Source organism: Mesocricetus auratus, unplaced genomic scaffold (genome assembly GCF_017639785.1).
Source record: "Mesocricetus auratus isolate SY011 unplaced genomic scaffold, BCM_Maur_2.0 Super-Scaffold_100042, whole genome shotgun sequence".
Taxonomy (NCBI): Eukaryota; Metazoa; Chordata; class Mammalia; order Rodentia; family Cricetidae; genus Mesocricetus; species Mesocricetus auratus.
Genome location: NW_024429219.1, coordinates 2,118,990 through 2,131,839, shown reverse-complemented (window position 1 = coordinate 2,131,839; position 12,850 = coordinate 2,118,990). Strand labels below are relative to the sequence as shown.

At 57.8% G+C, this 12,850-nt stretch overlaps 1 protein-coding gene across 3 annotated transcripts in view; it reads left to right on the top strand.

Moving 5' to 3' along the window:
* Positions 1-12,850, top strand: part of Megf6 (multiple EGF like domains 6) — a 103,349-nt gene continuing 90,499 nt past the window's right edge. The window contains exons 1-3 of one of the 3 annotated variants that reach the window (XR_002384812.2): positions 1-392; positions 6,298-6,432; positions 11,392-11,501. Coding sequence is in view for 2 of the 3 variants with exons in the window: in XM_040734927.1 (XP_040590861.1) it covers positions 274-392; positions 6,298-6,432; positions 11,392-11,501 (364 nt within the window). In the remaining variant the exon portion in view is untranslated. The remainder of the gene's footprint in view (positions 393-6,297; positions 6,433-11,391; positions 11,502-12,850) is intronic. The other 2 variants (XM_040734927.1, XM_005079372.4) reach the window with 2 other exon arrangements.

Here is a 12,850-nt window from a genome sequence, read left to right as displayed (position 1 = left end):
CTGACGTCTGGAGCGTCCCGCTCCGAGTTCGCTCTCCATCACTTCTGGCAAGTGTCTGCAGAGCGGAGCGCGAAAGTCTGTCTGTCTCAGCGCTCCGAGGAGCTGCACCATCCGCACCTGCGGCGACCTCGCGCCCCGCACCTGGCGCGGCTCGGTTGCTGCATCCCGCTGTCCTACAGGGCATGGCGCGCGTGAAGAAGGGGTCTCGTGGCCACAAGAGCCGCTTGTGAGTCGGAGAGTAGAGGACCGAGTGGGAACGCGACCGCGCGCACGATGCCTGTCCGGGAGGAGGCGAGAGCGGCTTGGCGCGTGGTGGCCCTGGCTCTGCTGCTGCTCCCCGCGGTGCCTGCAGCCGCTCAGCCGCGACCCCCGCGCCCGCTGCAGCCAAGCATGTGAGTAGCGCGAGTCCTGAGGCTCGCGGCAGCGACGTTGACCCGGACAGAGCTCGGGGCTTTGTCTTTGGGGCCCCAGAACAATGGACTCTTTGCCTTAACTAAGGAGGATCTGGGGCCCTCGAGGCTGCCACAGGTTCCTAGTCTCCCGGGTCCTGCCTCTGTAGCGAGGGTTCTGCAGATTTAGGAGGACTCTGAAGTTTGGAGAGGTGAGGATTCCAAGCCCCTGCGGCGCAGGGTCCAGCTGGGGAACCGGCTTGGAGACGGCCGAGAGGAAGCAGCCTGGACCCACTTCCTCCCGAAGCTGGTCTCCTGGGGTCTGGGGGCCTGAGCAGGGGCGGGGGTGCCCAGAGGGGGCTGCCAGAACTGGTTTGTGTGTTAAACACGTGCGCTCTGGGGCCTCGGGAGAAGGAATTTAGTACTAGAATGGGCAGGAAGGAGAGGGTCAGGGAGCCAGCGGCGCCGGATTTAATTTTGAAAGATGATTCCCCAACAGGCCTGTTAGCGGTCTCTTAAACTGCAAAGCGATCCCTCTGTTGGCCTCAAAGGAAAGCCGGTGCGAACTGAGCCCAAGTGGATGAGGTGCACGGAGGAGAGGCCTGAGGCCCCCACCCGGCCCTTCCCTGCGGGTTGCAAGGTGGGGCCTGGTAAACTTGGCAAAGCTGCTGGTGCTGCCTGGGGAGTGGACGAGGGACCCTGAGTTGGAGGCTTCCTCTCTGCCGATTAGAGCGCCCTTTCAGCCACAGAAGAGCAGATTTGCTGCTCTTGTCTAGGGCTGGCGACTGGTGGAACCACCACGTACTTGGCCTTGAGGACAGAGCCATGGCTCCCTGGGGGAACGAGAGGACAAACTTCCCACTGGGACAGGTGCCCTCAGGACCCCCCACCGTGGGCCTTGCTTTGGTCCTGGTGGCCATTACAATGGAGAGCTGATCTGAGTTGGGGGCCTCTCACCCGGGAATGGATGCATCCCTGGCTCCTGCTGCTCATTTATTTCTCTTAGCTGTGAGTTTGCCCAGAAGGAGCTTCAACCCCACGATGATGATTTTCTTAATTAGCATGGTGGCCTGGGTTGCGAGCCTGCCCGCCCACTTTCCTCAGGTTCTGGGTGGATGGATGCAATCTGGCATATGTGGAAACTGTCGGTCGCCCTTTATGGGTTCTCCACCCAGCTTTGTCCGCTCCTGCCGATCTCCCTGGGAGTGGAGCCAAGAGCTTGCTGCCCGCGTCCTGCTCACCTGGGCCCGGAAAGTCTTCAGCTGTTGAGAAAGTTGTTGGGACTGGTCTTGGATGGGCAGCAGGAGAGCCTGTCCTTTCTTGATGCATTGTCTAGGACCCGCCTTCCTTTCTTCCTGCAGTGGGGGCTGCATCTCTGGGGCTCCTGCCCTAACTTCCCTGCTCTTGCGGGGGGGGGGGGGTCCCAACAGGGCCTCTGTTATCAGATTGTCCGTTTTGAGTGGGTCTGAGTTCCAGGCTGGCCAAAAGTCCTGGCTTTCTTCCCCAGAGCTGTATCTCTTGGGCATCTGAACACGGGCCCTAGCTGGCTGGGCCAGCAGAGAGATCTTTCTGAGCTTTGGAGAAGGAGCACTTGACTTGCCCAGCAGAACAGCAGCAGGTGGAAGCCTTGAGGAAGGACCAACTTCCAGAGGTGACTCTGCAGGTTTGCCCTTGGCTCCCCCGCCTCACAGAGGAGCAGGGGAGGGGGGCTGGGAAGGCAGCCAGGACCCTAGAAAATACTTCTCCCTGGGCCCGACCCTCTCTGCCCTGCTGCCTTCCCCCCCCACCCACCCAAGGATTTCTAACGAGCTGGCAGGGCCTGGTACGGCTGCCACACCTCTTTGGCCAGTTTTCCTGAACCGATAGCTGCTGACTTTTCATAGTACTTTGTCTTCCTGCCCGTAACTCCCTACAGCTGGTGTGTGCGCAAGCCATGGGCCTCTGTGGGTTCTAGGGGTAGGGTGGCTCTGACGCCCATCTCATGAATCTGCCATGGCAATGGGTGTGGTTCTCTGGCTGCCATCGACTGAGGGTGCCCAGATCCAGTGGCCAGAGCCCGGCTCACCTGCTTGTTTTTTTTTTTTTTTTTTTCCTCTAAGTGACTTTTCGGCTTGGTGGAAGCGAGGCTTGCCGGTTTCATCCGGAGATGGGAGCGACTGCTGAGCAGTGCAAGGCCAGCATGGCTCCTTAAGGACTTCCCGCAGCCCCGTTGAGGGTGGAGTGAGAGGTTGCCCGGGTGCCGAAACCCTGAGCTCTGGCAGAGGCTGCCCTGCAGTGTTCATACACAGCTTCAAAACACAGAGCTTCTCCCAGGCTGGAAGCCCTTTGGGTAGCCATGCTAAGAAACCTGCCAGGACTTGGGAAACAGCTAGTGATGACCCCCCCCGCCCCCCCTCCTACCCCAGGCAGGTAGAAGGCCCCTCTCCCCACCAAGCTCAAGTTCCATCTTGCAAGGAGCTTTTTTGGACCTACTGGCCCCGAGGGCTTAAGTAGCCACGTTCTCCGCGGCTGAGGCCATTTCCAGTTCATCTCTTGAGTAGCCCCGGATGCCCCTCTTCAGGGCATGGGGAAGCTGACGGGGTAAATGGCCAGATGTCCCAGAAAGCAGGAGGTGTTGCACCTGTGGTGGGGGAGCAGAGCAGGGGAAGGAATGCATGTCTGCCGAACCTCCTCCGACGGTTTTTCTTGTGCCTGGTGAGAGGCCTCTGAGGGTCTCCAATCTGCCCTCTCACGGGCGAGCATTGCGATGCCCCAGACAGCCACTGGGCTCCTGTCCCTAAAGTCTCACACTTTTCAGTGTGTCAGCTGCACCCAGGCCAGGGGAAGTGTGCTCAGAGGTGAGCCAGGAGGCCAGATGAGGGGGATGGTGTGGACAAACCATCCTCCGGAAGCAGCTTCAGGCCTCTCATAGGGACAGCGTGCCTCCCGCGCTTCCACACCTGGGTAAAGGGCGCCATTGCGGCGAGCATCCCGGGCCTCCAGCTCCTGCAAAGGCTGCCAGCATCCTGGAGCCCCGTTTCCATGCTTCAGCAGATGGCTCTGCGGCCGGCCGGGCTGAAGTTCCCTCCCTCTGCTGGCCCTGGGTCTACCTTGCGGTTTGAGCTTTGCCTTTCATGCCTCGGTGAGAGGCTGCGTGCAGTTACAAGGAACAGAATGACACCGGTGCTTCTGGGGCCTGCGGTGTGGCTGTCTGTCTGTCTGTCTGTTCCTTCACTTCCCTGCCCCTAGAATCCCCCACCCTCCACCATGTACCTGCACCAAGTCCAGCATGTGCCCCCTACAAACATCAGTTAACCACCCCGTTGGGCTCCTGTAAGAGCTTGGAAGCCCCTGGGCTGGTCTCCTGTCCACGTGGCATCCTGCAAGACCATCCTCCTCACACGGCTGGGGACAGCGGCATTCTCTGCCTGCTGCGGATGTCTCAATATCAGCTGTGTTGTTCTCTTGGGCCCTAGAGAGGTACAGAGCAGGGACAGGTGGTCAGAGGGGAACAGAGGGAACATGTGACCATAGCAGAGCCGCTTCCGCCCGGCAGGGAGGGTTCTAAGTGGCTGGGGAGACAAACACCCCGTGTCCCTTCTCCTAGGCCCCATCTTCTGTTGGTCCTCCTCCAATCAGCTACAGTTACCACTAGCCAGAGGGCAGGTGTGTGTGTGTGTGTGTGCAAGTGTGTGTGTGCAAGTGTGTGGGGCAGGTGTGTAGGGGTGTGTGTGCAAAGGAAGTTGCATATATTCAGGGGTTCCATAGAGGGCACTCTCCTGCAGTCATACAGCAAAGTGGAGACCACCAGGATCAAGAATGAGGCTATGACCCAAGCCAGGGAATGCTGAGGAGGGCTGTCCCTGTGTGGGGTCTGCTGCTCTTGTGCAAACCCTTGCCCTGGCCTGTCCCTGCCTGTGTTCCAGCCTGGGCTCCTCTGCCGACAACAAGCTCTTGCAAGTCTGGGTCCCTCATTCCTTAGCTAGCCATCTGAGAAGCACAGCATCTCTGCAGAGCTCAGGAAGAGGCGTGCGTGGTCTTTGGTCCAGGTACCACTGTCTGGCTAACAGGTTAAGATTTTAAGACACTTCCAGGAAGTCATGGTCACCTCCTTTGAGGTGGTGGCATTCCCATGGGGTGCCTATTATCAGTATAGGGGAGGAGGGTGGTGACTGATCTTCTGTCTCCATTGTTGTCATCATTGTCTTGGTCATTGGGGTTGTCTGTCCTCCTGGGGCATTGTCTTTATAAGGTGGCAAAAACCCTTTTCCATCTGGCCCTGGGATTTCACAGCTACTCAGTTCAGTCTGGGGTTCCACCTGGCCATGGAGAAGGAGTTATAGTGCACATGTGGGGTCCACAGGATACTTCAGACCTTATTGCTTTGTCCTGGGACCTGAGCATCCTTGCTTTGCAGTCATCCCAGACTTGGTAGGGCTGGCTTCAGCCCGAGATAGGAAGTTTGGGAGACTGGGGAAAGTATGGTGGGACTGGAAGGCCTTAGGACAAGTTATGACAGTTCCCTGTCTGCGATTGCCAGTGGCTGTGCCTTGCCTATGTTGTGGCTGATGGGAAGCTAGGGTTGAGATGGCCCTGGAGCAGATGCAGACCCTGCACTAGGCTGGGCGCCCCTGATGTTTGTTTTCTTGCATTCATCTTGTCTACAGGTGGTCATACGCTTCCCTGAGGGGGTGGCTTCCCACGCAGCAGAGCCAGGGAAAAATAAAAAATAAAGGCCTCTTCCGTCAGAACATCCGTCTGGGGGTGGCTGGTCTGGGGCCAGAGCTGCTGGTTGGCTTGGTCCGGGTCTCTTAAGTGATGGACTTTGGGCGGCACACAGCAGTCACTGAGAATGCTGAGGTCATTTGGGGAGGGGTGCCTCACTGGGCATGGGGTGGAGGCAGAGGTCAGGGGCAGAGCCGAGGAAGTATCTATATCCCCTGCTGGGACAGGGACCTCAGATAGGGTGGGGACGGGTGGCCCCTGCTTACTGTATTCCCTGACGAGAGGGAGGGGCTCTGTGCAGAGGATTCTAGGCTCTCTGTAGTACCCAACAGATTGGAAAGTGACTCTGGCCCATGTGACTGGTGACTCTCTGCCCTCGGGATTGAACTCAGAACCTGGCCACACTGGTTGAATGTCTCCTTCTTGTTCCTTGTGCCACGTGGGGTTCTCGCCTTTTCCCCCAGGGTTGGCCTAATGGGGTGGGTCTTGTCTTCTGTCCCCTGACTTGCCTTCGTATCCCCTGGTCCCTCGGGGATACAGGCTTGAGTGAGCCTGCACTTTGTGTCTGTTCCTGGATGAGCATCTCCAGGTTGCCCCTCCAGGTGACTTTCTCTCACAGGGCCTTTTCTCCTCTTGGTGGGCCTGGGGGGGTTGGGGGGGCTGCCTTAGGCCATCCACCTCTGACACTCTGTGCTCCCAAAAGCTGGCTACTGGGACAAGTGGAGGGCAGTGACATAAAAAGTCACTGCCCTGGGTACGGCTGGATAGTGACCAGATTTTGGTTTTCCCTTTCCTAATTTCTACTCGTCTCCATCCCTAACTACTGGGTCATGTCCACATACCCCCACCGTGTAGACGCTGAGGTAGCAGGAATGAAGGAGGTTATGGAAACAGCATTATTCTAGGGACCTGGACTTAGGGACCAGCCTGAGCCCCAACAAAGGCTGTCCAAAGGGGGCGATGATTCTGCCTACAGGGCCTGGGGCAGAGCCTCGTCCAGCCCAGGATCCTGGCAGAAGATGCTGCGGCCGTCATTCCTTCTCAGTCGCCTTGTCCTGGAGTCCAGAGTGGATGCCAGGCAGGCATTGTGTGCTGTGGCCCAACCACAGTTGGGTACTTAGAATAGCTGTGGAGGCATGACTGGTGCCAGCCAGCTGTTGGTAGTAGGTAAGTCGAATGTCATTGTCCTTCTTCTTTCCCCCAGGCCCCATGTGTGCGCCGAGCAGAAGCTGACCCTGGTGGGGCACCGCCAGCCCTGCGTGCAAGCCTTCAGCCGCATAGTGCCCGTGTGGAGATCGGGCTGTGGGCAGCAGGCATGGTGTATCGGCCAAGAGCGCAGGTATGTGGCAGAGGTCCTAACGTATCGGGGAACAGTTCTCAGCTAGGGTCAGACAGCCAGGGCTTGGAGGCCCGCCTTGGTTCCGCCTGAGGCCTCTCCCCAAGGACGTGGCCTCTCACCCTCAGACTTCAGCAGGCCCTGGACGATGAGGGTCGGGAGGAGCCCTGGTGGTGGTGTGGGACCTTGCAGTGGGGGACAGGGAGGAGTGGCTGACTGGCCAGAAGGTAGAAGCCTGCTCAGCCGGCTAAGGTTCCGGCTGGAGATTTTTGCCAGCTGACCCCTGGGCCTAGTTCCCAAGCCTGTGAAAAAAACTTATTGCTCAACGTTTTATTTAAAAATCAAACTTAAGGGAGTGCCTTTGCATAGCTCTCCTCTGAAGGGCTCAGGGGAAGCTGAGCAGTGTGGGGGAGCAGTACGGGAGTGGGAACACTGGGTGGCGAGGGAATGGGGGTGGGGGGCGGGGGCGGGGGTGGGGGGGGAGCCGGCTGGAGCTCTGGGTAGGTGGAGGTGTGTGTCTGAGGAGGAGAGGGCTGAGTCCTGAGCTGGGTGGGGTACTCAGCAGGGAGCCACTGCACTTGTGGGATCCAGGGTCCACGGGTTACCTGCTGCCCGCTGCTCTGCCTGACCTAGATGCTCCGGAGGCTGCTTCAGAATTCAGTATTTGTTTGTTGTCCGTTAGAGCTGGCGTAGAATAGAGATGGGAAAATACAGCGGCGATTCATTGTTTCTCAGGGACTGTTGTCTCCTCACCCGGGACAACCATGGCAATGTCTGAGGGGCGAAGGGGTGTGGCGCTTACCTGGATGGGGCGTGCTGCTCAAGTCTGAAAGACATAGCAGAGCCCCTCCCCATGGAGTGACAGGCCGCACCTCCCAGGGACCGAGGCACCTTGAGGGGAAGGAGAAGTCTCCCATTCTCGGATGTCAATATTTTGTACCTTTCCATCCATCCTTTGCATGGTCCTGGGTGCACACGTTTATGAAGCAGGGATTGGTGCTCTACGCCGTGTTTCCCTGCCCACAGCTTGTGAAAGACACTCTTTCTGGAAGCAGCTGGGAGCCACTGGGGGGCCCTGAGGCTGGAGACCCTGTGGCAGTCAAGGTCTGTAGGTTGGCAGGGACTCAGTGCGGCAGGGTTTTCTATGTGGCTGAAGACCTCCAGCCTCCTGGCACGATGTCCTCAAGAGTCTGGGGAGAGCCGCACATCCCTGACTCTGTGTGTGTGTGTGTCTGTGTGTGTGTGTTGGGGGGACAGGGCATTGGTGGGTAGGCGTGGAGGACAGTGTACTTGGCATAGTGTCTGAGTGAGGGTTTCCTGGATGTCGCAAGATGGCTTGTGTCCAGTTTCTGGGATCCCCCCATCATACTGCCCAGCTCAAGGCATCTGGTTCCCCTTCACCCATCCTCTGACCTGTAACACAGACGTTCAGCCCCGGGTAGGGGTGGGGGTCCCTTGTGGCGTTTTGGGTTCTCGGCTCCAGGCGGGGGCCAGAACTCTGTGGGTAAGCAGCAATCTACTAAGGTTGAGGCTGTCCTCTTTGTTGGACACGTGCCTGTGTCCCTCCTTCTCCTGCTCTGAGGTGTACCTGAGTCATCTACCTCCGTGCCCACTGTAGAGAGGGTCTTACCAGCTCATGGAGACAGAACTCAGTACACACACCAACCAGACTCGCCCCGGCTCAGCTCCCAGGGAACAGCAAACACACGGGCATTGCTCCAGGCCTTGACGTCCTTCTTGCTGTCTCTCCCAAGCTCTGGGAGGAAACTCCCCCAGCCCTCATCTGGACAGCTGGCCTTCCAGTGGCTGTCCTGCCTCACCTTATCCCTCTTAAGAAGCCAGTCCAGAGACCCCTCCCTTCTCCAGTGTGCCTGACCCAGTGGGATATTGCTTCTGGGTTCCCAGTCTCTACCTGGAACCCTCTGGCCCGTCCGTCTCCCTAGAGTCATGAACAGAGCCCACGCTGGGGTGTAGTCTGAGGTTGGTGAGCGGCGCAGGTGTTTGGTAGGGGAATGAGGTCAGAGTGGGGCCCCACCGTCAAGTTGAGCTGCAGGGACTTGGGGGACATCACACAGTGGTCTCTGGGACAGGGCCCTGCTAATGGGCTGTGTTGTCAGCCTTGCTGTTTCTGTCTGCCTTCCTCTTTCTGATGTGTTATGTGCGCGCGCGCGCGTGTGTATTTGTGTGTGTGTGTGTGTGTGTGTGTGTGTGTGTGTGTGGTGGTACAAGCATGTGAGTGTGCAGGACGCGTATGGGTGGGCGTGACCGCGTGCGCACGTGGAGGTCAGAGATGTCGTCATCTACCCCGCTCTTCCCCACTGTCTCGAGGCTGGGCTCTCTCGCTGAGCTGGGAACTCGCTGTCTTGGCTAGGCTGGCTGACCAGCGAGCTCCTTGTGTCAACCTCCTCTTCCATTGCTGGGGTTGCATATATATGTAGACGTGTTCAGCCATCTCCATGGATGTTGGGGGTTTGAACTCACACGCTCTTGCTTGCACACTAAGTGCTCTCTCACCCACTGAGCCATTTCTCTAACCCCTAGGGATTTTTTTGTTTGTTTGTTTTAGGTTTTGCGATTTTTTTTTTTGGGAGGGACCCTCTCCTCGAGCTCTTGTGCGGGCAGCCAGGCAGGGCATCACATCACGGACTGAGGATCCCAACCCCTGCCTTGAGTGTGCATGGCCGGGTGGAGAACTTGTTCTGGCCTGGCCTCATCCGGTATTGACCTGGGTGAGGTCATGGTGACTGCTTAGGCCATGCCTCACATGTGGCCGTTAACCTGGCGGCTCCCGCCACCCTCCTTTGTCTTGAGGTAACGGGCATTTGCGGTGGCATGTGGCCTCGTCGGTAACAGGCGAGGCTGCGGTGACACCTGAGAGGCCAGAGTGTGGGGGGGGGTCAAGGGTCTCAGGGTGAGAGTGACTTCTTGACAGACCGACAACCAAACGCCAGGCTGGGAAACTCTACATCGAGCACTTTCTAGGCTACATAAAGAGGTCCTTTGAGGGGTGAGGGAGGCGTCACCTAGAAAAAGGAAGGAAGGGAGAAGGGGAACGGAAGGTGACTGAGATTCAAATCATGGGACCCCCCCCCCCGACCCTTTTGGAAAGCCCAGAGTTAGTACTGTGCCCTCCATCCTGACATGGCCCCGGCAGCCTCCAGTCCTACAAGGCCAGAGCCCACGCGAACTGGCGCTATCTGAAGGTGAGCTGAATCTGGTTCTCATAGCTGCATGGCCTCTCCCAAGAATCTTTTCCTTCAGGGGGCCTTGTAGAGGAGCGTCCAGGGGGGAGCCGCACACAGCCCAGCCCTGTCTGCAGCCCAGGCAAGGGGATAAATATTTACGATGGCCAGGCTCTCGTGCTTTCTCGCTGCCAAATGTTCACGCTGTGGCCGGTTTCTGTCCAGGCAAGTGGTTTCATGTCCTGCCAAGGTAGTATTTTGTAAAGCACTCCCAGAGTTTCTGTGTGCAGGGCCTGCGGCAGGGACACATGCTTCCGGGAAGTGGCCTCAGTCCTGTTTATTGGGCAGAGCCCAGGCAGGGCCACTTGGCTTCCCGTGTACTACTGGTCCCAGAAAACACGGCCTGGTTTGTTGCCTAGAGACACAGCCTGGGCCACCTGACCATTCCCAGGGCCTTGAGGGCCCCTTGACCTTGTGGCTGTTGGCCTAACTTCTGGGTGGGGAGGGTGGGCCTGTGGCCTTAAGGGCTGTAGACACTGCAGGCTGGAGGCCGGTTGGGGAACTCTGGAGTCGTCATCTTCTCCTTACCTGTCTTTCCTCTCCCATGTCTGTCTCCGGTCTATGTCTCATTCCTGGTCCTACAAACAAAATTCACAGTGCTTACAAACAAAATTCACAGTCATGGGGCTCGGGGGCGCATGTTCCCAGCTGTGAGTTCTGTCTTCGTTTCTTAGAACTGCTGTGGCAAACGCTGACGAGTCGGGTGGCTTAAAAACGGCTTTGTGTGTGGGGGGGGGGTCTGGGGAGATGGCTCAGTTGGTTAACTGTCTCACAAGCATGGAAAAACTTGGGTTCAGATCCGCAGAACCCGTATTAACACATGCTAGGCAAAGCGCTGCACACCTGTAATCCCAGCGCCGAGGAGGCCAGGACAGGTGGGTCCCTGGGGCCTGCTGGCCAGCCAGCACAGGCAGTTAGCGAGCTCCCGGTTCAGCGAGAGGCTGCTTCGAAGAAATAAGGTGAAAAAAAAAAAGACACCCAACAGTGTCCTCCCTCCCCTCCACATGCTCATGACACACGCGTGTGCGCCCTCACGCGGGAAATAAAGGCTCACAAGACAAACCAGCAGGTTTTGAAGTTGGAAGCCCTAGTATAGTGGTGAGGTGCTGAGGGAGCCCCTGTCGCAGCCCCCAGCTCTGGTGCCACTGGCTGTCCTATAATGTCTATCTTGGGGTGTCACCAACTGTCCCCACCCCCCATCCACATGCTTTCTTTTTCATAGTCTCAGCAGGGTACTATTCCCCGTGCTCTGATGTGTCCCCATCACACAACTGATTGCACGCTAAACAGACTTTGTTCCCTAGTCAGGTCCCTTATAGGCAGGCATGGATTTGGGGGAGCCGCTGTTCAAACTCAGTGTCAGGAGTGACAGACAAAAATGTCAGAGTGGCCAGAGCTGACAGCCGAAGCCACAGCCATCTGCCTTAACTGGTCCCTAGAGCAAGGGAGGGTGTCTGTGTGTCAGGCAAAGGCAGAGACAAGATTCTTCCCTTACTAGGATGGAGCCCCTAGTAAGTAGCCCTAAGGCTTCTAAGAACGGCCCTAGGAAGAAGGCAGAGACTTTGGGGGGACAAAAGGAGCTGGGCATTGGTATGTGGGGTATCAATTCCCTGGGCACTTAGGCCTGCTCAGCTTAAGATAAGGACCTGTTTCTAAGGTATTCTCAGAGCCCGAGTGCTGGCCCTGTAATGATCAACACATACTTTCTCTTCTGTTCCAGGACCGTCTACTATATGAGCTATAGGCAGGTGTATGCCACGGAGGCCCGCACTGTGTTCAGGTGCTGCCCAGGGTGGAGCCAGAAGCCTGGCCAGGAGGGCTGCCTCTCAGGTGAGTGCCCATCTCTCTTAATATGTGCCGGGCAGACCATGAACAGAGGTATCTCTCTCTAACGGGGAGCATCTGCCTGGACTTGACTCCCTGGGTACTGGCCCATGGCTTCTATACTCATAGCCCCTGCCGCCAGCCACATTCGCGGTGCCCAGGGACCTCTAGCGCCACAGTTCTGTTTGCCAAAGACTGTTGAAGCAGAATTCAGAAAGAAGGGACAGTGGATTCCCAGCATAGTCTGGTAGAACCGTGGGAGGCAGAGCTGGCCTGGTGCCGGCACAGGAGGGAGGAAGGAAAACCTGAGCATCTGGCCATGCCAAGGACAAAGGAATAAGCTCCTGGCCATGGAGCTTGGCTATGGTGGCTGCTGGAGAGAACTTGACCTGCAATTATGGAACAGATGGCTGGCAGGTGGATGTGGGGACAGGTGGCTGGCAGGTGTTATGGGGACAGGTGGATGGCAGGTGTTATGGGGACAGGTGGCTGGCAGGTGTTATGGGGACAGGTGGATGGCAGGTGTTGTTGGGACAGGTGGCTGGCAGGTGGATGTGGGGACAGGTGGCTGGCAGGTGTTGTTGGGACAGGTGGCTGGCAGGTGTTGTGGGGACAGGTGGCTGGCAGGTGTTGTGGGGACAGGTGGCTGGCAGGTGTTATGGGGACAGGTGGCTGTCAGGTGTTGTGGGGACAGGTGGCAGTCAGGTGTTGTGGGGACAGGTGGCTGGCAGGTGTTGTGGGGACAGGTGGTTGGCAGGTGTTGTGGGGACAGGTGGCAGTCAGGTGGATGTGGGACAGGTGGTTGGCAGGTGTTGTGGGGACAGGTGGCTGGCAGGTGTTGTGGGGACAGGTGGCTGTCAGGTGTTGTGGGGACAGGTGGCTGGCAGGTGTTGTGGGGACAGGTGGCTGGCAGGCAAGAGTGGTATTCCTCTGAAAAGACCAGTCCCTAAAGTCAGCGGGATGGCTGGGAGTCACACTCCTCACATTGAAGGACAAGAGTGATGGGCTTCACCATCGGAGACTTAGTTGCTTGTCCCGAGTGAACTCTAGTGAGAAAGAGGGAAGAGAGAAGAGATGCTTGGTGATTTTTTTTCCAGGAGGGAAGTGAGTCACTCTCCGGAAGGGAACAGAGGGAAGAGGACAGGAGGCCAGCTTGGAGGTGACAAGACTGGGATTCTGTCCAGCGCTCCCTCAGGTTGGGGTGTTCTGGCCCAGCACCAGTATCTCCCTTCCCTCTGTGGCTCTCTGAAGCTGTCTGCTGTCTCCCCTGCTTCCCGTGGCTTATAATGGGCCACAGGTCATCAAAGTCTAGGGCCCCCGGGTTTCTGCTCTGAGGCGGGGGCTCCCTGGGTCCA